Here is a 23,269-nt window from a genome sequence, read left to right on the forward strand (position 1 = left end):
TAAATACGTAGCCAGTGGGTGGCGCATGCGCAGATCCGCATTCACGACCTCCGGAAGTGACGTCCTCCGTAGCTGCAGCCAAGAAGTGCACTCGCAGACAGTGGAGCTGCAGCCCCGGGGGCGCCTCGAAGCGGAGGCTTCATCTCCAGGCGCTGTGAGGCCTGGTGAGTCAGAGGTGAAGCTGAGGAGGGGGAGGCTGAGGAGGGGGCAGCTGAGGAGGGGGAGGCTGAGGAGGGGGCGGGGGGGCGGGGTCTCGTCCATGTTTCCCCCTCTCTGTCATCGACCCTCATCCTTCGAGCGTCGATCCCACAGACCCTGTGTTGACTCCTTCCGGAGGCTCCTCGAGGCCCGGGGCCTTTGCAAGACACAGTTTATCAACCAATCGTGAATTCTGTATCTATGTCCTCAGAGCACAAGTCCTGATCAATCATTGGCAAAACCAATAGCTGTCACCGACGCTAAGTCTCTTGGCTTTGCCAATGTTTGTTTAGACATGCTGCACAGCACTGCGGCTGCTGTGAATACAGCTCTAAGTAAAGTCAAACAGAGCAAAGCGCTGACACCCCAGAGTGCACCGCGGCCTTGTACTGTGTTATTCTTTGTCACGTTGCACAGCAGCTTGCGTGCTTTGCATTATGTCTGAATAAGCATTGACAAAGACAAATACCTCTCATGTTATGTGAGAGCTATTGGCTTTGTTAATATTTTTTTGTGACGATGCAAGGAGCGTTGGCTGCAACCTTACGCCAGGGCTACCAACACCTGGGAAATGTGGGGATGATTTCATAAACACAGTCACTAATTTAATTACAATACCACGCAAGCAATATTCCCTCAATTTTTTTCCTCTACGTGTGAGAGAGTAAGGTCTCTGTGTGCTGCAGCCAAAGCTCTGTGCACCAACAACCTAACCATGCATGTAGACCAGGGCTTTAAGTGGGATGAAAACACTAGGGTGTCTCTCAAAAAACGTGACCAATGCAATGAAGGGCGTGGCTTAAAAGCAATTAAGCTAGCTTAACATAGTGTGCCACCCGACTGATATTTTGCTTCTTCTGTCATTGCATCCAGATATATAATACAAGTATAATTACACCCTTGTAGGTAAGGTGTAGCCAGGATTATTGGCTTTGTCAATGGTTATTCGTTGCATAAAGTTGTATATCAATTGAAAATGCTTCTGCTCTTGTGGTAGAGGTTGTGGCTTAATGCTCGAGCTGGCAACTTAGGCAATGGGTTTTCTGTCTCGGGTCAGGCTAACATTCTGTGAGTCTCTGCAAATCGATGAATCTCCCCAGGCATACAAAAAAAAAAATCAGGTGAATTGCTCCAATAACTTTGGGTTGAGTTCCCACTATATAAAACTTGCTACATTTCTTTTCTAAATGCGGGGCTGATGGTTTGTCTGTTGAAAGAATTTATGTTAAATGCAGCCCATGACGTAAGCTGTGATCAGGGGAGCAACTAGACCCAACCTTCGGGAGGGGGCTAACACTCCCACCCAGGGATAGCCCTAGCACGCGTCCAACACTGTGCAACAGTCTTTTTTGGCGCCCCATCTCCTTCTTCTCCATAAATTCCATCACTACCACTCACCAACATCCAGGATCATCTGAAAGCACACGTTGTGCTTTTAAACGTCCTGCTGTTCTTTTCTTAAAGCAGCACGGCTGTAGGGCTGATTGTGGGCCTTTTGAAAGAATTTATGTTAATCACAGCGTCCGTCATGGGCTACATTTAGCATAAAAATACTTTCAAAAGGCAAACAATAAGCCACACAGCTGCGCTATATTTAGAAAAGAAATGCATCAAGTTTAAAAGCACGTACTTGTTTTTTTCAGATGATTCTGAAAGCAAACCTCATGTTTGTAGACTTGTTGCATTTCTTTTCTAAGTAGAGCGCATCTTCGGAGTTGATTGTATGCCTTTTGAAAGTATTTGTTAAGTGCTGCCCTTGATGGGCACTGTGATTCGCATAAATACTTTGAAAAGGCCCACAATCAGCCGAGTTCTAGTTAGAAAAGAACGGCAGCAAGTACATGTTATGTTAATTAAACTTTTAGAGTGCAACGGTTTCCCTGAGATGTCCTGGCGCTATGCACTGCATATCAGGAGAAATTATGTCACTGAGTAAACAGCCATGTTTTCAGCCCCCTTCTAAAAAAGAGGAGATCTGCTGAATTTCTCAAATGGAACGGCAGATCATTCCAGGCCTTAGATGCGCAGGCGATGAAACTCCTAGCTTCCCGGGGGGCGCTGTAGGGCGCACTGCGGTATGGCTGGCTAGCGAGTCAGCTCCGCCGGGCGGTCGCGCTCTTAACGACTTCCGACCCCCAAAAACCCCGCCGGACTGAACGCTGAACACAGAATCGTGCATCGGAATGTGGGGCTGACGTCTTCAGACCCGGTGCCACGACCCGCTGTGCGGAAAGCAGACGGAACAGCCGAAAAACCGGAGCCCCAGCGGACGCCGCACAAAATGGCCGCCCAGGAGGCTCGAAGACCCGAGGTACCTAATGGCCCCTAGCGCATGTGGACTGCAGCGGACACTCGGCGCGGATTGATGTGCGGCTGCCTGACACCCCCTAAGACTCGGGGAGCCTCCGCTGACCCCCAGAACTCAGCGCCACTTAAAATCGGCGTGCGTTCCACCGAGGGCAAGATGGCGGCGCCCGTGGAACGCACAACACTGGCGGCATCTACGGACAATCCTGCAGGCTGGAGCGCATCGCAAGCTGGTGGGGACACCAGCGCATGAGGCGAGGCGGAGGCGCGTAGATCCTGAACTGGGTCTCCCCGACCAGAACGCGAGCACATGTGGAGCGCTCGACCACACGAGAACTCGGAGTGAGTACTGACCACACCACAACTGAGGCTTGCAGGCGCAATACACAGCGTGCAGAGGCACCTAACGTCCAAGCGGGCTAACGACAGAACAGCGCTCACCACAACGACAGCTCGAGGGCGACCACTCAAGCAGTGGGGAGTGTTGATGTGGACCCATACCCTCACAGTGCCACAACTGAGTCCAGCACAGAGAGGCACCTGCAGCGCCCAACGTCCAAGGCCTTGCATAGTGCCGGCATATAAACGAGCGAGCCCGCTGTTGTCCACGCACGGTGCAAGAGGAGGGACTGTAACACCAGTGACCCGTGCCGATTGCACCTCGAGCCCATTATAGGGCAGCGACCCCAACTCAACTGAGTGACACCAACCAAAGCGACGTCTCGGAATGGGGAAGCCCGACCGGAACCAATCCAAGCTCCAATTCGAGAAGCGAAACCAAGGCAGAAACAACCCTGCGGAATCGGAGGCGGAAGGGGGCCGGGAAACACCAGAGGGCACGGGCATGGAATCAGTGCTGAGGGCGATACAGCAGAGTTTACAGGAGATGAACGGCAAGCTGGATAATGTGGTGCAGAGGGTCGACAACATGGCGGCGAAAATTGAGCAGCACGAAGGGCGCCACGCGGAAGCAGAACAGCGAATCTCGAAGCTCGAGGACGAACAGAGCACCACAGCCAAGACATGCGAAGCCCTGGTGAAAACAGTGGAGGTCCTGAGGGCGAGGGTGGAGGACCAGGAAGCTAGGTCCAGGCGGAACAACGTTCGAATTTCGGGCCTTCCGGAGTCCACGAACACAGGGAAAATGGAGACCTACATAGAAAACCTACTCAAAGAACTGTTCGGAGCAGACCATCTATCTCCAGTGTTCCTAGTGGAGCGCGCACACCGATCCCTGGCCCCAGTGCCGAAACCCGGAGCCACCCCGCGAATGATCATCGCACGTATGCTGAATTACAGGGACAGGGACACGGTCCTGCGGATGGCGAGAGAGCTGGGGAAAATTACGCATCAGGGGAACACTCTGGAGTTCTACCCGGACCACACCATGGCGGTACAGCTGGCTCGGAAAGAATTTGCCCCCGTCAAGAAAAAGCTGAGAGATCTGGGCATGGAATATGCCATGCTGTATCCGGCGAAACTCAAAGTCCTTACTGGCGGGAAACCTGTCATACTGCCAACGGTACAAGCGGCGCAAGACTTCATCAAGCTACAAGGAAAGCGGAGGAAACAACAAGACCGCAATGAACCGACCAGCGATGTGGAATGAGTGCATTGGAACGTTAGCGGGCTGGCGACAAGTTGGTACTACATAGACGTGAAACGGATTTTTCTATGCACGGACACCTACAGATAACCGCATAGACAGTGCACGCAACGTGGGTGGTAGCAAATGGACCGGAAAAGCACTTACAGACATGCAGTGAGTACTATCTCTGAGTATGGGAAGCCGCGGAGGTGCTGCTCCGGACGTGAGTATAAGCAGTGCGCTTGCGGGCAGGTTGGGCTGGCTACTGGACCGAGTGGCAGGGGGTGGGTGGCCATGGCCCTGACCGGCCTTCTTGCATGACTACTGGCGGTGAAAGGAACACTGCATACTTTGCTGGGTATCACCTCGAGTTCAAGCTAGGACTAGAGACAAAGGGGATGACAGCGTAACGGAGAACGGATGCTTAAGCGATGCCGGACAGGCCGGCGGGGGAAACAGGGTCGGAGGAAATCGCAAGCAAACTATTCACTAATACAGCGCATATGCGACCGTCCACATCCACTATGTGGATGGAGATGTGTGAACCTGGTGACACCCCCAGGAGGGTGTACCCCGAACTATGTTGGATAACGACATTTCTGTTAAAGTTAATGTTAATACAGGGATGGCTTTGGCAAAGTTTGGGCGCTAAAGTGGGTGGGGGGAAATTGAGACAACTAAGTTCTAATAGACTGAAACCTCTGTGTCTGAGAAGCATGGCGAACTCCTTTGGGGCGCACAGTCCGATGAATACTGTTCCATTTATGTGTATAGCATTGTCAAGTCCACATGTTGTAAGGTACGGCGACGCATGCATGCGATACAGCAGGCAGACTGGGTATCCGCTGTGGTTAATACATTTCCTTACGCGTATATATGTCTCGTAGGGGCACGCTCAAACTGGTCACTTGGAATGTGAGGGGGCTGGGCAACCCGAAAAAGATTAGGCGGCTATTTGCGTATTTTGATAGACTGCACATTGATATTGTTTTTTTACAGGAGACGCACCTAGAGCGGGATGCCTCCTCAACACTAGGGGCACGTTGGGCTGAAACAGTGGTTCACTCTAGCTACTCGACATATTCCAGGGGCGTTAGTATATTAGTCAGGAAGGGTACGGGCCTGGAAGTTACAGACATACAGCGAGACACTGCAGGGAGATGCGTAATGCTGGCTGGAAGGCTCAGGCGCCAACAGATCCTACTGGTGAACACTTATGGACCTAATGTGGACGACCCAGGGTTTTACAGCAAAGTATGGCACAATATTGCAAGCACGGCAACACCTCAGATACTGTGGGGAGGGGATTTCAATGTCGCAATGCAGGATGCACTAGATAGAGCAGCGCACACATCAGAACAACATGGGAATGCTAGGACAATGGTGAGGGACGCTATGGACGACCTACATTTGGTGGACTTCTGGAGAGTTCGTAACCCCGGGGCGACAGCAGCGACACACGTGAATGCGGCGAACAATAGTTGGTCCAGGATCGACTACTGGCTGGGCTCACAAGATGTACTCTCATGGGTGTCGGATGTTACACACTTACCACGCACACTCTCAGATCACAGTCCGGTGCTGTTAGAAATAGACATCCCTCACTACGACCCACCCCCCTTCACCTGGCGCTTTCAAGCGTCAGCATTGAGAGACCCAGTATATGTCGACACCATACACAATGCAATAAAGGAATACTTCGATCTTAACAGCCCGACAACGGAGGACCCAGGCTTGCTATGGGAGGCCTTCAAGGCTACCATCCGGGGAGTATGCCTCAGTACAGCATCTGGAATCCTCAAAGACATTAGGCAACAAATACGCACACGTGAACGAGCCATACAAACCCTAGAGCAGGCATACACACAAACAGGAGACACTAAACTATTGGGGGATATCCAAGTGCTACTAACGGAGCATGCCAGCTTTGCGACAGACGAATTGAACTATGTGACTAAACGAGCAACCGCAAGGAGGTATGGCGAAGGGGGTAGACCGGGCAGGGAGCTGGCCGCTAAGATATGCGCAGGCAGAACACCACAAAATGTCACAACCATCACCACCAACACCGGGGAGGTAATCACTGACACTAAAGGTATACTAAGAGAATTTATGAACACATATGGTACACTATATGAAGCACGCCCCTCACCGTCACAGACGGACCTATTGAAATATATGGAGGACATAGAGATGGCTTGGCTAGCAGATGGTCATAGAAAGTATCTGGAGCGCCCAATCACAATTGAGGAAGTCACGGACACCATCAGGCGATTACCAAATAACAAAGCACCTGGGCCGGACGGATTTGTGGCGGAATTCTATAAGGCATACGCTGACACACTTGCACCGCACTTAGTACAGATGTACGGAACGGCACACGAAGCCCAGACTCTGCCGGCGTCTCTAAGGGAGGCCCTGCTCATCACACTACTAAAGCCTGGCAAGGATGCAGATAAGTGTGACTCCTACCGTCCGCTGTCTTTGTTAAACGTAGACACCAAAATCATAGCTAGTCTGCTGGCAGACAGGCTAAAACCTCTCATGCCAATGTTAATCCGACCAGATCAGTCGGGATTTATCCCGGACAGGGCCACCACACACAACACCCGCACGCTGTTCGCGTTAGCACACTATCTGGCACCAGAGACGAAGGCAGTGGCTGTCCTGTTAGACGCAGCTAAAGCGTTCGACACCATCGGCTGGCCGTTTATCCGCGCGGTGCTGGTGCGCATGGGATTCCCATGGATGTTTCAGGGATGGATAGCGATGCTCTACACAAACTTGACGGCACGCATCAGAGTAAACAGATATATATCAGAACCCATACCTATCTGCAGAGGCACTAGACAGGGATGCCCGCTTTCTCCAATGCTTTTTGCTTTGGTGCTGGAGCCTCTAGTCTGCAAAATCCGACAGCACTATCATCACTCAGCGATACAAATGCCCTCCCGTCCCATACACATTTCGCTGTACGCGGACGACATGGTGCTGTATGTCAAAAACCCTGAACAACACCTGAATCCTCTCCTGAGGGAATATATCAAGTTTGGTCAACAGGCCGGCTTACAAATTAACTGGGATAAATCCCTGATACTAGCGCTCACAGACAGCACGCAACCGACTCCCCTGGATTATCCGTTAGAGTGGCAGGAGGAACCCACAAAATATCTGGGTATATGGTTCCACAGAGACCCAGAGGTAGTCGTCAGGACAAATTATGGGCGGACGATAGCATCCCTAGAGGATAAAATTAAAAAATGGAACAGACTCCCTCTATCATTGGCTGACAGGGCGGCGATAGTGAAAATGGTGCTATTACCGAAATTTCTCTATCTATTCAACAACATCCCTATAAAACCTCCCGCTGCTGTCTTCCGAAACATCAAGACGCTTGTGCTCAACTTGCTATGGGCGGGCAAACAAGCAAGAATGGACCTGCGCACCATGACCTTACCTTACGCTAGGGGAGGGTTCAAAGTGCCAGACTTTTATCTCTATTATTTATGTGCGCAGGCACAATACGCGCATTTCTGGTATCATGAAGTGCCCTTTCTGACGCACGTTGCGGTAGAAGAGGGCGACGCCGACCCAATCCCTCTGACTAGTATGCTCACGCACAAACGCACCAAACTACATGAACGTGATATTAACACAGTAGACGCAACTGTAGAAGCATGGAGGCTCCTGGGCAAAGAAGCGAACTGTCTGCCAATATATGCACCTACTCTACCACTGGCGCACCACCCAGCCCTCTCGGTGACACAGGAACAGGTGGGAATGGATCTGTTCAGGCGGGCCGGAATAGACACATTGGGGGACCTATACAGGGATGGTGAATTTCAAACACTCGATAAACTGCACTACATCGCAAACCCTTCTCCACTGTTTACTTTCATTTTTTTCAGGCTACATAGAGCAATACGTGATCACTACCCATCATATCCGGAGGAGCCACCTACACTTGCACCTTTACAACTACTCCTGACCACACCCAAGGCATCTCACATGGTATCTAAACTTTATGCAAGCGCGCAAGGGGCAGTGGGTCATACCACACTCAAGGCAAGGGACAGGTGGAGCGCGGGGCTCGTGGAGCCTCTGACGGAGGAAGAATGGGACTCCGCATGCATGTTAACGGGCATGCTCACCCCTAACGGGAACTTGAAAATAATTCACTACAAGTATCTGCATCAAGTATACCACACCCCACACAGACTGCACAAACACGGGTTACGAGAAGACTCCAACTGCTGCAGGTGCAACCAGGCAGGGGCTGACTTCATGCATCTAGCCTGGCACTGTAGAAAGGTAGCGGGGTATTGGGAACAAGTTGTGCAGGTCATGAATGAAATGTTGGGGGTTAACATGTCCTGTGATGTAAAGATCTGCCTGTTGGGTATCACTCCACACCTGAGAGCATTGAAGCGTAAATTCTGTGCGGTCGCACTCCTGTTGGCTAAAAGAAGGGTGTCAATCCACTGGAACAGTAAGAAAGCACCAGAGGTGAAACGCTGGATTGAGGACATGGTGTACTGCCGAGACACGCTTAATACATATGAGGAGGAACTGCCGATCGGCTCTAGGCCCAAAGATTACTGGGGATACCTGCGTGACTACTTACTTATACATGGCACAGCAAATTCAGTAGCGTAAGCTGTGTGAATGAACACATGTGGATGACAACAAAAGACAAACAGTTATACAGTGCAGGCTCCTAGGGGGGAGGATGCTGTGATGCAGAGGAAGGGTTACAGAGGTGAAACTACAAGTTGGGGACTGTACAGTTAAGTTAAAGTTTCAGTTGAATATACAAAAAAACTGAGAAAAGTAAGATTATTGATGTATAAGGTCGCGACCATAGCACTGCTACGCGACGGATTTCTATCTACTAATGCGCCGCCGGTCCGCTGGATGTCGGCTGATGGGCTGTGTAGTTCAGGAACAGTTGCTCGTAACCATGGTTGCAGGGGGCCGGCCCGATGTGGTTGTAGGCAAGTGCACCATGGATGGTAAACGATTTGTACTCTGTATGTTAAAAAAGTGCAATAAAATTCTTACACCAAAAAAAAAAAAAACTCCTAGCTCCCCAACTGGCTTTTTTAAATATAGGAACTAGGACTTGTCTTGCTCCTGTGGACCGAAGAGTCCTTCCAGGAACATACTATTTGAATCTTTGCCTCAGATGGTCAGGCCTATTCCATTGAGGGCTTTAAATGCCGTACAGAGGGCCTTAAAGCTTACCCTTTGTTCCACAGGGAGCCAGTGTAGTTATATTAGTTCTTTTTTGACAATATTTAGGTGTCCCTGTCAACAACCTGGCTGCCGCATTTTGCACGATCTGAAGCCTGTTAATGTGCTGTTTTTGGGCGTTCAGACTGACGCTGTTGCAATAATCCAGATGTGCCATAACAAGTGCCGTGGCCACCGTTTTGAGACTTTCTTCTGGAAGATAAATCTTTATTTTTCGTATGATTCTGAGTATCAGAAAACAAGCTGACACCACCGTGCTTATTTGGTCACTAAACGTAAGTTTGTTATGCACTAACACCCACTGATTTGTTGCTTTCCCGGTGGAAGCAGGGCAGATACCAAAATCTTCTGGTCACCAGTCTGGTGTCCATAGGTGTGGGTTATTCCTGAATATGATGACCTCTGTTTTGCTTGAATTTAGTTTCAAGCAGTTGGTCGACATCCAATCCTGAGATGGTTTTCATACAATCATGAAAACGTGCCCCAGTTTCCTTTTCCTCCACATCTCTAAGAGATAACACAATTTGAGTGTCGTCTGCATAGGAGGTGAGTTGGAAGCCAAAGGGTCTTATCAAACATGTCAGAGTTATCATGTACATATTAAACAAGCATTTGCAATGCAATAGGTCTCTCATTAGGAAAGTGTGAGCTATTGGTATTGTAACTGACAAATTTTGTATTTATGTGTTGGTTTTAAAAATAGCGAAATTAATAGCTTTGTCATTTACAATGCCAATAGTTTTAACTTTTGCAAATGTGACACCTATAGCATTTGTAATGCAATATGCGTTTCCAAAACCAAGCAATAAAAATCTGCGCATTTCAGGTCAAGTTGCACACGACTTTTTGGGAAGTTAGATGACCCACAATACAGAATGCAAAAATCGTCCAGACATTTTATTTTTTTATTTCAATTCAGTGTAAAATGTGGCTGCCGTCTTTCCCCCAATTGGGGGAATCTGACACTTCAAATGGTAAAAGGCACACGAGGGTACTTTGCTACTTTCAGTGGATGTATTGGATAGAGTGCTCCACAAACAGTAAATATCATCTTTCCATTTGGAATTTTTTTTGTATGTTGTATTGTGGGGCACTCGACAACAAAAACAGAGGGGTGGATGAAAAGCCTCTAATTCATGAAGACGAAAAGAGATTTAATTGCATCTCCCGGCGAGTACATTTAGAATGAGGAATATACTGTTAGGATAGATACGTGTTCTTACGTAACAAAATGACAGCTTTAAAATAAATATGAGTGATAAGCCAATTTGAATACCTTTGTAGGCCACTAAAGAATATATCAAATTGACATTTAAAATAAAGTCAGTGAAAATTTCAAGGAATGAGAACACTTTAAACTTGCAGTGACCTCCGCCCAGATTGTCAGCAGCATGTAGGACCACTTTTAGTAGAGCCATGAAGGACTGTAGATATATATAACTAAAACAAGTGAGAGTTCACAAGATGCCAAAATGGAGCTTAACACAGTGGATACACTCAATGAAGTACACTTGAGGATTTATTTATCAATAATTGTAAAGCTGTGGGGAAAGACTTTCAGACAGCTGAAGGACATTCTTGAAAGGGAAGGTGCAAGGCTCCAGAGGAAAGTAAGAGGTGCCATCACCAGAGTGCATGCATGTAAATTAGTCGGTTACCTCTCAGACCCCCCCCCCCTCCCATGTGTCACATGCGCATCTCATGAGTCTGAGTGCCTTCAGTAAGTTAGTCAGCTGCTTCTGAGACCCACCAGCACCCCGAGTGTCACATGCGTTTCCCTCGGTAGTCCCAAGCCTCGCTGCCTGACATGTATGGCTCGCCCAGTCCCTTCCTGGTTGCATCAGCCGCACTCTGCTGAAGTTCAGACACACGCTACGCGTAGCCTAGCAGCGAAACCCGAATATGCCCTCGCACTACATCCCCAACAATGCCTTGAGAGAACGCGAAAAACTGCATGACGGGAAACCGGGTCCGCACAAAAGCAGGTAAATGTAACCCGCATCCCGGCGGGTTCTAGACCGGTCTCCAAAGCAAAACAAAGCTGCGGCGCACAGCGGTCTCCTACTGTGAGGCGCGAGACACACGACCACACTCTGCCGCTTACTTCTTGCTGAGCTTGTCTGCGTCCCCGGAATGTGCTTCCACTGCGTCCGCCATGTCTGCCACTGAGACAAGGAGCAGAATGTAATACATCCGGGTACCGGAGGCGGGGAGGCGGCTGGAGCGTTTCCGGGTCAGCAGAGGCGGCTGCTACAGGCAAGGGGTGCGCTGGGGACGCGGCGTCCGCTTCCACTCGGTTTCGGCGCATGGCTGTTGGGTGCCGTTTGAATTATGCAACCCAGGCCAGGCGATGCGGCAGAGATACGGAGACGATTCAGAAAAGGGGGTGGTGATGAACAGAGTGTCTGAATTAAGCAGACCACTCTTACCCAGTCCAAAGATCAGGGCTTGATCCATCACCGTTATTTAGCTCACTGCCCCATCCCAGCTCAGAACCTGGCTATATGCAAATTAGTCTGTCCCTGGCCCAGTGCATCATGGGAACAGGGCAGACCAAACTACCAAGCCAATTCTTCACCAGAAAGGAGACAAGCTTCCGGGGACCGGTTTCTGGCATTTCAGCCGTCGTCGGCCCGGCTTGCTTGAATCCTGATGGAGCAGTGAGCAAGGGACTCATGTCTGAGTATACCCTGCCACACCTATAGTGGCCAAAAACGATTCAGAAAAGGGGGTGGTGATGAACAGAGTGTCTGAATTAAGCAGACCACTCTTACCCAGTCCAAAGATCAGGGCTTGATCCATCACCGTTATTTAGCTCACTACCCCGTCCCAGCTCAGAACCTGGCTATATGCAAATTAGTCTGTCCCTGGCCCAGTGCATCATGGGAACAGGGCAGACCAAACTACCAAGCCAATTCTTCACCAGAAAGGAGACAAGCTTCCGGGGACCGGTTTCTGGCATTTCAGCCGTCGTCGGCCCGGCTTGCTTGAATCCTGATGGAGCAGTGAGCAAGGGACTCATGTCTGAGTATACCCTGCCACACCTATAGTGGCCAAAAACGATTCCGAAAAGGGGGTGGTGATGAACAGAGTGTCTGTCTGAATTAAGCAGACCACTCTTACCCAGTCCAAAGATCAGGGCTTGATCCATCACCGTTATTTAGCTCACTGCCCCATCCCAGCTCAGAACCTGGCTATATGCAAATTAGTCTGTCCCTGGCCCAGTGCATCATGGGAACAGGGCAGACCAAATTACCAAGTCAGCAGCATGTAGGACCACTTTTAGTAGAGCCACGAAGGACTGTAGATATATATAACTAAAACAAGTGAGAGTTCACAAGATGCCAAAATGGAGCTTAACACGGTGGATATACTCAATGAAGTAGACTTGAGGATTTATTTATCAATAATTGTAAAGCTGTGGGGAAAGACTTTCAGACAACTGAAGGACATTCTTGAAAGGGACGGTGCAAGGCTCCAGAGGAAAGTAAGAGGTGCCATCGCCAGAGTGCATGCATGTAAATTAGTCGGTTACCTCTCAGACCCCCCCCTCCCATGTGTCACATGCGCATCTCATGAGTCTGAGTGCCTTCAGTAAGTTAGTCAGCTGCTTCTGAGACCCACCAGCACCCCGTGTGTCACATGCGTTTCCCTCGGTAGTCCCAAGCCTCACTGCCTGACATGTATGGCTCGCCCAGTCCCTTCCTGGTTGCATCAGCCGCACTCTGCTGAAGTTCAGTCACACGCTACGCGTAGCCCAGCAGCGAAACCCGAATATGCCCTCGCACTACATCCCCAACAATGCCTTGAGAGAATGCGAAACACTGCGTGACGGGAAACCGGGTCCGCACAAAAGCAGGTAAATGAAACCCGCATCCCGGCGGGTTCTAGATCGGTCTCCAAAGCAAAACAAAGCCGCGGCGCACAGCAGTCTCCTACTGTGAGGCGCGAGACACACGACCACACTCTGCCGCTTACTTCTTGCTGAGCTTGTCTGCGTCCCCGGGATGTGCTTCCACTGCGTCCGCCATGTCTGCCACTGAGACAAGGAGCAGAATGTAATACATCCGGGTACCGGAGGCGGCTGGAGCGTTTCCGGGTCAGCAAAGGCGGCTGCTACATGCAAGGGGTGCGCTGGGGACGCGGCGTCCGCTTCCACTCGGTTTCAGCGCATGGCTGTTGGGTGCTGTTTGAATTATGCAACCCAGGCCAGGCGATGCGGCGGAGATACGGGGAGTCACAACAAAAGAGCCAGGTGAGTGGGGGGTGGCTCCGTGCATGTGTGTGTGCGCGCGTGTGTGTGTATATATATATGCAGTGTGTGTCTGTGTGCGTATGCGTGAGCGAGGGTGTGAATCTGAGGCAGGGGATCTGCACGGCGCTGTGCGCGCCCTCAAGGACAAATCTGAGACAGCAGAGGCGCGTGGCCGAACGCTGTCTCAGATTCCCCCGAAAGTGAAAACAATAGGTCTTTCGCTGACGCTCGACCTAAAAATTTGGGGCTTAACGGTGAGCCCTGAGGCACCCCACAAGGGAGGGAAAACGGCTTTGACTTGTTGTCTAGATCGACTGTTTGTGTTCTTTCAGATAGAAAGGACTACAGGAGGTTCCAAGCAGCAACCTGTACCCCTGCTTCAGACAGCCAGTCCATCAGAACTTCATGATGGACCGTGTCAAAGGCCGCTGACAAATCTAGCATAATCAGTATTGCCTTGCCTCCACAGTCTAAGGCCTCCCTCACTTCCTCTGTAGATTTAATTAAAGCCAGCTCCGTGCTGTGTTCACCTCTAAACCCGTATTGAGACTGGTCGAGTAGATTATTGGTTCGGAGAAATACACCAGGCTGGGTTTTCATAGCTTTTTCAGCATTTTTTGCAAGAAGCGGAAGCCATGAAATTGGCCTATAAGTACTTGGGTCCTTAGGAACCAGAGTCATTTTTTTTAATGGGGGGAGGATGGAGGCCTTCTTCCAGTCCCTGGGAAATATGCCGGTGGTGAATATGGTGCTGAGCAAAGCGGTAAGAGCTGACCCTTTGACTTCCGGAATTAATTTCAATACAAACGCCGGACATGGGTCCATGGAAGACCCTAATCGAATAGAGTTCAAAAGTTTGATTGACTCTTATATTTCTAGCAATAAGAATTTATCTAAAACTGGTGTAGGGTTGGGTCTATTAGGTTCTATTTTAGGTGGCTGCACTTTTCACCTTTTTGGGCTAAAGTGAATGTAGAAAAAATAAATTCCTCCTTTTGTTGGAAAAAAGGAGCACATTTTTCGCACAATTCAGGACTACTTAACATCATCGCTGCTGCAGCAATTCTCCTCCTATGCTGACTATTATGTCTTCCCATTGTTCATGACGAGCTCAGCTCGTCATCAGCACAGCTCAACCGTGCCTCATGACGAGCTGAGCTCGTCATGAGCATCGAAAGGGTTACGCTCCTAGGGGCTGGTGCGGCAAGTTTAATAATAGTTTTAAAGAGTTCTTTGAGATTGGACTTAGCTTGAGAAATTTGTTCTGTAAAGAACTTTTTTTGTTTCCAGCAATAGTTCCTTATAGATTCTGAGACTCTGCTTATAAATTTCTATATCCTTACTTTTATACCCTTTCCTCCATGCCCATTCTAATATTTTACAGGCTGTTCAGTTTTTTTTAAATCATCTGAGTACCAGGGGTCTGAGGGTTGGGCCCATTTAAGGGTTTGATGTTTAACCGGAACTAATTTATTGCATGCTGTGTCTATCCAATCTGTATAGGCCGACGTAGCCTCGTTCACCCCAGAGGGGAGCGGGCGCAAAATTCTCTTCAGTGCCCCTTCTAATTCTAAACAATCTGCATTTTTCCAGGCTCTTTTTGTAATCTTCCTTATGGGTTCAGGTCTGGGTTGAAGGCCGTTTGACTCTTTCAGTTCAAATAAAATGGCACTGTGATCGGACCATGGTAATGGGAGTACCACAGTTCAGGTCAGATTTGGATTATTAGAAACTGTCAGCATTTTACAGGACTGTATTTCATATGGATAGCTCATTGGGTTAATACGCCTCCTGCAAAGAGTCTGTCAGCATATTATAGGACTGTATTTTATATCGATAGTTCAGTGGGTTAATGCGCCTCCTGCAGAGAGTCTGCCTGCATATCACAGGACTGTATTTTATATCGATAGTTCATTGGGTTAATACGCCTCCTGCAAAGAGTCTGTCAGCATATTATAGGACTGTATTTTATATCGATAGTTCAGTGGGTTAATGCGCCTCCTGCAGAGAGTCTGCCAGCATATCACAGGACTGTATTTTATATCGATAGCTCAGTGGCTAAATGCTCATCCTGCAGAAAGTCTGCCAGCATATTAAAGGGCTGTATTTTATATGGGTAGCTCAGTGGGTTAATGCGCCTCCTGCAAAGATTCTGTCAGCATACTACAGGACTCTATTTTATATGGATAGCTCAGTGGGTTGATGCGCCACCTGCAGAGAGTCTGCCAGCATATTACAGGACTGTATTTTATATGGATATCTCAGTGGGTAAATGCTCCGCCTGCAGAGAGTCTGCTAGCATATTACAGGACTGCATTTTATATGGATAGCTCAGTTGGTTAATGCGCCCCCTGCTGAGTCTGCTAGCATATTTCAGGACTCTATTTTATATGGATAGCTCAGTGGGTTAATGCGCCTCCTGCTGAGAGTCTGCCAGCATATTACAGGACTATATTTTAAATGGATAGCTCTGTGGGTTAATGCGCCTCCTGCAGAGAGTCTCCGAGCATTGTTCAGGACTCTATTTTACATGGATAGCTCAGTGGGTTAATGCGCCTCCTGCAGAGAGTCTGCCAGCATATTAAAGGACTGGATTTTATATGGATAGCTCAGTTGGTTTATGCGCCTCCTGCAGCGAGCCTGCCAGCATATTACAGGACTGTATTTCCTATGGATAGTTCACTGGGTTAATGCGCCTCCTGCAGAGAGTCTACCTGAATATTATAGGACTGTATTTTATATGGAGAGCTCAGTGGGTTAATGCTACTCCTGCAGAGAGTCTGCCAGCATATTACAAGACTGTATTTTATATGGATAGTTCACTGGGTTAATGCGCCTCCTGCAGAGAGTCTGCTGCATTTTACAGGACTGTATTTTATGTGGATAGCTCAGTGGGTTAATATGCCTCCTGCCTGGAAGTCGGCCGGGATAATACAGGACTGTATTTTATATGGCTAGCACAGTGGGTTAATGCGCCTCCTGCAGAGAGTCTGCCGGCATATTACAGGACTGTATTTAATATGGATAGCTCAGTGCTTTAATGCGCCTCCTGCAGACAGTCTGCCGGCATATTACAGGACTATATTTTATATGGATAGCTCAGTGGGTTAATGCGCCTCCTGCAGACAGCCTGTCAGCATCTTACCAGCCCTGTCAAGTACCACGCATCAGGCGTTAGGCTAACGCATTTTAATGCTGGTGTCCGCATCACTGCTTTAAAATGCATTCGGTACACATACATAGCTCCCAGATACGATAGAGAGTTCATGCAATGCTTAAAAAACAGCATTGTGCACCGTAGATAATCTCTGCACTGCGCTCTGCAGGGCCTGCGAGACATCAATCCTGCCTGCGATGGCCTTGGAGGACTCGTTATAGTTACCGGCCACGGATATATGGTTTCTTTTCCTGCTGCTCCCTCGGTCAGGTGCTCTCCCCCAGCCTTCCTGAAGCAGACATGGGCATGGGCGGGGCTGCTAAATGAGGAAAGTCACTGAATAAGTGTGCTTGCTGTACACACTTAAAATATTCAAATATAGTTTGTGGTGCTGCGGCCTTCCAGCATAAGACACTCTAGGAGGAGAACTGACTGACTCTGCGCCCACTCGAAAAAAACATAGAAATGCTGCACTCCATTGCTGCAGTTGTCCATTGCTGCAGTTGTCCATTGCTGCAGTCCATTGCTGTGGTACATTGCTGCACTCCCTTACGTCAGTCGTCCATTGCTTCAGTCGTCCATTGCTGCAGTCGTCCATTGCTGCAGTCGTCCATTGCTGCAGTCGTCCATTGCTGCAGTCGTCCATTGCTGCAGTCGTCCATTGCTGCAGTTGTCCATTGCTGCACTCCATAGCTGCAGTCCTTTGCTGCAGTCGTCCATTGCTGCAGTCGTCCATTGCTGCAGTCCATTGCTGCAGTCGTCCATTGCTGCAGTCCATTGCTGCAGTCGTCCATTGCTGCGGTCGTCCATTGCTGCGGTCGTCCATTGCCGCACTCTATTGCTGCACTCTAGTGCTGCAGGCTATTGCTGCAGTAGTCCATTGCTGCACTCCATTGCTGCAGTCCATTGCTTCAGTCCATTGCTGCCTTCCTTTGCTGTAGCCCATTGCTGCAGTCCATTGCTGCAGTCGTCCATTGCTTCAGTCCATTCCTGCGTGGTTATTGCTGTGGTCCATTGCTGCGGCCCATTGCTGTGGTCCATTGCTGCACTTCATTGCTGCACTCCATTGCTGCAGTCGTCCATTGCTGCAGTCCTTTCCTGCAGTCCATTGCTGCAGCCACAGCTACCATGTGGCTTAATCACGTGAATCCGATCGCTATCACATTCGCGGCGCTTGCGCACTCAACTCCCGGGCTTCTTTCACGCACTTGAGGTGCCCACTTCTTTTACGCGTCTTTTCACTTTCAGCCCGGCCGCCCTTCAACTCCACCTCCCTCCCTCACCGCAAGATCGTGTGCATTTTTACTTTCAGTCCGCCCTTGCTTCAACTCCCTCCCCGTCCCTCACCGCAAAGCACGTCTTTGACCATGTTAACTTGTTATCTGAGTTATTCGAATTCCCCTCCAATCAGGTACAGGCCATCTGAATACATCGCAATAATGAATATTTCTTTCATGTTGTTCTAAACAAAATGCAGCTTTTAAAAAGCGCCTGCACAGCCTGAGAGCCAGCGCTCGGCGCTACAAAAGAGCAACGTCCGATATGTTTCTTCTCACGAGGCTTTGAAATACATGCAGTGGAACGTCCAGCCTATATGTTGCCGTAGTAGCCACGGCTGCTTTTCATATTGGCTTTGCCTTTCACAGACTAGAGTTTGGGATTTTATTGAAAGGTCTGACGGTCTCTTATCAGGTGACATCCATTGCGGTTGCTGGAACACATCCCTTTGTAAATCATTTTGGCAAAAATGTATGCATACAATCAATATTCAATGTTCCTTCCTGCCAGTGGAATCTGAGAATTTCAAATAATTCATCATTCTTTATTTTGGTCCATTCTTGAGATAAATTGGTGCTAACTGTGAACCTAGGCATCGCTTGTAAAATCAGCAACCTTCGTAGTGTCAGGCTCTGCCTACACATTCAACCACCGCTGCAAACAAGCATTAGCTTAGCCATAATGTCTCACTTTTGGGACCTTATAAGTATTTAGTCATGCAGCACAGTATCCTTGGTGCAAAAACAGAAACTGTTTCATGGCTAAACACTTATAAGGTCCCAAAAGCGAGACCTATTGGTTGTGCCAATGCTTGTTTATTAACCTAATTGTAGCAGGGGGCCGTATAGTGTGCACTGTCAACATGTGGACAGGCTACTCTCTGTGTTGCTTCTGGTCTGAATGCTGTTATGTTTGGCTTGGTGTACATTGTGGGAAACCTGGCACGCATCTGATGCCTTGGGCAATATTTTATTAAAAATCAAGTATTAAAAGAACTGGGGTGGGGATATCTTGTTGGAGGTTGGGCATCTGCTGTGGCGCATTCCTGCAGCGTCACTCAGATCTATGTTACTACATGTGCCCAGGGTCTGCAAATTATTTGCTACTAGTGGTCTGCAGCACTGATTGTGCTACCCACATATGCAGCCTGAAACCATGTCTCAGGCCTGCCACTGCAGTGCCTATGTGTGTTCAGTTTACTGCCACATCAACTATGCATTTAAAACTACTTGCCAAGCCTTCAAATCTCCTTTCTTTACATATAAGGCGCCCCTAAGGATGGCCCTTGGTAAACCAAAGGGAGAGTGCTATGTAAGTAAAAGTCGCAACATATACTCTATGTTTTACATGTCCTGGTAGTGACAAACAGCTAAATTCAGTTTTCACTGCTGTAATGCCGACTTTCATTGGCTAGAACTGGGAATTCCTTAGAATACCTATAAGCTGTAATTCCTGATTGGAAAGGAGTAGCCGTTTCATGTTTCATATTTAATATCTTTGAAATAGTAATGATAAATCCTCTTTACTGGTAAAGACTGATTTAACATTCCTATTTTAAAAATGCTACTTTTAGAAAGTGGACGTTTCTATGCTTGTACTGCTCTTTGTGCCTTACACCCAGTCTCTAATAAACATCAGGGCTAGGTGACCGGCCCCTTTGTCCATTCCGTCTAGACAGCCACAGACAGTGCAGGGGTTGGGTGTGATTTAGCACCCATCTGTATTCTGATGGGTCTTCTTGGGCAGACGGGAGGAAGGGGCCCAACCTTACACCTCACAGGGTAGCGAACTGACCATACAACTTACTGATTACTCGATTGGTAGACTGGAATGAGTGCTGGGATTGAAAGAGATACTGGTGCACTTCAAAACCACTCTTTGGAGTTTCCCTCCGATCAAAGGCACATTTGGACATAAGTGCTAAATCTCTGGCCCTGTCAAATCCTACACGTCTGGATCTACACAGAACCGCTGTCAGAAGAACTGGGGTGCTGCAGAAAAGACTCAAGTGGATTGTTTTTGTGGAATAACTGCTTTTCTGTGTGTTTCCCTGTGAAGTGCAGCTCTATGACTACTGGAAGGAGAGCTAGACTCTGCCTTCACTCCAAAGTGTTCTCCAAGGGCTTGTTAGCTTGCCTCCTGTTTCTGAAGTGTCAGAGACACAAACGACTTCCTGCCGTTCTGCTGATGCTGCTGGACTCTCCCTTCTGTAAGTCCTACCCTTGTCTGAGGTGCCCTCTCCAAATTCCGGTCCTCAGAAGTGGTTTCTACAGCTGAGTCTTTGCCAAATCTGATGTGACGCAGCGCGAAGCCCAGCAAAGTCTCTTCCGCTAGATGGCACAAGGCCTCCCCACGCACACTGCACCCTAAGCTCCAAGGTACTGTGTTCAGTGGGCCCAAATGGGTCCCTGTAGTCTTTCTGCGCTCCATTGTAGTCGGCCTGCACTTTGAATTTGTACCGGTCCCTCTTGACCAACCTGAAGTATCCTTTTTTAGTGTTAACTGCTTTTAATCATTTTATTAGCTTTTATCTCTTCAAAATTCAATATCTCAGCTTCTACTTGATTGATTTTGATGATCGTTTTGGACTTGTTTTACTCCGATAAATGTTCTCTATATTTCTAAACTGAGTCTTTTTGTGAGGTATTCACTGTGTTGTTGCATGAGTTATTGCACAAACCCTTTAAACATTGCATTTTAAGCATGCCTGCTTTGTGCCCAGCTACCAGGGGGTGAGCACAGAATAATTTGGAATTGTGTTGTGACTTACCCTGACCAGGATTGCTGGCCCTACTTGGACATGGTGCATACCTCAGCCAACTAGAGACCAGGTTTCTAACAGGTTCCATCTTGCATTATTCGTTAGGCCGTTTGATAATAGGAACCGTTCCCTGGATAAGAAGGGAGGCATCTGGTTGCTATGAATTTAACATTGTAGTGTGTCGTGGGAGAAGATCTCACTCATTGAACACTGAACAATCAACAGCTTCTGGTCTCTTGGTTACTCCCTGAGTCCACAATCCTCAATAGAAGGGGATCACGGAAGGATCGTATGCCCTTGCCTATTGCATCTTTACATTGAAAGCGGAATCTAGAATTTCTTCAGCGCACTTGTCTATATGGACACTTAAATGTATCATTAAATGCCAATAGGTTTTTCTGATGGGCTTTGCATTTAAGCTTATTCATTGTTTCTTTTTCTTAATCTAACAGGTGAAATAAATGCAGTAATGAATGAAAAAAGTAAAGCTATTAAACATCACTGGTGTGGGGAGTGATGTAAAAACAGTGTGCCTCAAAAACTCTTCCCTTGAAGGCTAATGCCTCGCCGAAGTCTTTTTCTACGGCAGAAAACCCAAGATGCCCAATGAGGTCTGTACTTGGCTCTTAGATATCAGCTGATAGATATTGGAGACACAACGCACTGGCTAAGTCTAAGGTGCTCATTACTAATGAAGAGATAACCTGGTATCAGAAAGAACACAAAGGAGAAAAACCATATGAATTTCTAGAATGTGACAAAACATTTATTAGGCAAACAAAAAGAGCAAGTGTGACATAAGAACCTTCATACTGGAGAAAAACCAGATCGATGGATTGCCTGTGGAAACGTGTTATTTGCAATGAAAGATCTAATGCAGCATCATAGGGTCCACGTAGAGGAGAAACCATATAAATGTACAGAATGTAATACATTGTTCAGATGGAAGAAGAGTCTAAAACAGCATCAAATGATCCACACTGGGGAGAAACCGTATGAATGTACAGAATGTGACAAAGCATTTATAACAAATGAAAAGCTAACACAACATCAGAAAATCCACACTGGGGAAAAACCATGTATATGCACAGAATGTGACATGGCATTCATTAGAAAGTCACATCTAATGAAACATCATAAAATCCACACTGGGGAGAAACCATATCAATGTACAGAATGTGACAAAGCATTTATAACAAATGGAGAGCTAAAACGACATCAGAAAATCCACACTGGGGAGAAACCATGTATATGCACAGAATGTGACATGGCATTTATTTTCAGTGGAGACCTAAAAAACCATCAGAAAACCCACACTGGAGAGAGATCATATCAATGTACAGAATGTGACAAATCATTTATAAGAAATAGAGAACTAAAGCAACATCAGAAAATCCACACTGGGGAGAAACCATATCAATGTACAGAATGTGACAAAGCATTTATAACAAGTGGACAGCTAACACAACATCAGAAAACCCACACTGGGGAGAAACAGTATGCATGTACAGAATGTGACAAGGCATTTATAACAAATGGAGAGCTAAAACAACATCAGAAAATCCACACTGGGGAGAAACCATATCAATGTACAGAATGTGACAAATCATTTATCAGAAATAGTAAGCTAAATCAACATCAGAGAGTCCACACTGGGGAGAAATCACATCAATGTACAGAATGTGACAAAGCATTTAAGATCAATCGAGATCTGAAGCGACATCAAAAAGTCTACACTGGAGAGAGACCATATCAATGTACAGAATGTGAAAAAGCATTTATAGCAAATGGAGAGCTGAAGCGACATCAAAAAGTCCACACTGGAGAGAGACCATATCAATGTACAGAATGTGAAAAAGCATTTATAGCAAATGGAGAGCTGAAGCGACATGAAAAAGTCCACACTGGAGAGAGACCATATCAATGTACAGAATGTGACAAAGCATTTATAACAAATGGAGAGCTGAAGCGACATCAAAATATCCACACTGGGGAGAAACCGTATGAACGTACAGAATGTGGCAAGGCATTTATAAAATATAGACCGCTAAAGCAACATCAAAAGATCCCCACGGGCGGGGAATCCATATGAGTGCACTGAATGTGACAAAGCATTTATAACAAATGGAGACCTGAAGTGACATTAGAAAATCCACATTGGGGAGAAACCATTCAACTGCACTGAATGTGAGAAGGTGTTTATAATGTCATGTCTTATGCATCATCAGTTAGTGCACACAGGGGATAAACCCTATGAATGTACATAATAATAATAGGAGATGCGTAGTTACTGAAGATGAGGACTTCCGTCTTGTCTGTGTTCAGTTTTAGGCAGTTGTGCTTCATCCAGTCGGTGATGTTGGCCGGGCACCTGTGTAAGTTGTCTCTGGAGTTGGTGAGGTGGGTGTAGAAGATGACTTTCAGTCTGTGCGATCTAATAATGTTGGCTAGGGGTATCATGTAAGTGTAGAA

General features: G+C 47.7%; 1 protein-coding gene across 1 annotated transcript; it reads left to right on the forward strand.

Annotated features, from left to right (window-relative positions):
* The first annotated feature begins 56 nt into the window (after positions 1-56).
* On the forward strand, positions 57-23,034 carry LOC147662863 (uncharacterized). The gene is made up of 2 exons (XM_086950847.1): positions 57-175; positions 21,250-23,034. The coding sequence occupies exon 2, from the start codon at positions 21,660-21,662 to the stop codon at positions 22,887-22,889; it is 1,230 nt and encodes a 409-aa protein (XP_086806973.1). The 5' UTR covers positions 57-175; positions 21,250-21,659; the 3' UTR covers positions 22,890-23,034.
* Positions 23,035-23,269: the final 235 nt, after the last annotated feature.

Source organism: Lissotriton vulgaris, unplaced genomic scaffold (assembly GCF_964263255.1).
Source record: "Lissotriton vulgaris unplaced genomic scaffold, aLisVul1.2 SCAFFOLD_616, whole genome shotgun sequence".
Lineage (NCBI taxonomy): Eukaryota > Metazoa > Chordata > Amphibia > Caudata > Salamandridae > Lissotriton > Lissotriton vulgaris.

Bases quoted from the DNA above. Each gene is read 5' to 3' on its own strand.
- LOC147662863 (XM_086950847.1), top strand. From the start codon at position 21,660: ATGAAAGATCTAATGCAGCATCATAGGGTCCACGTAGAGGAGAAACCA.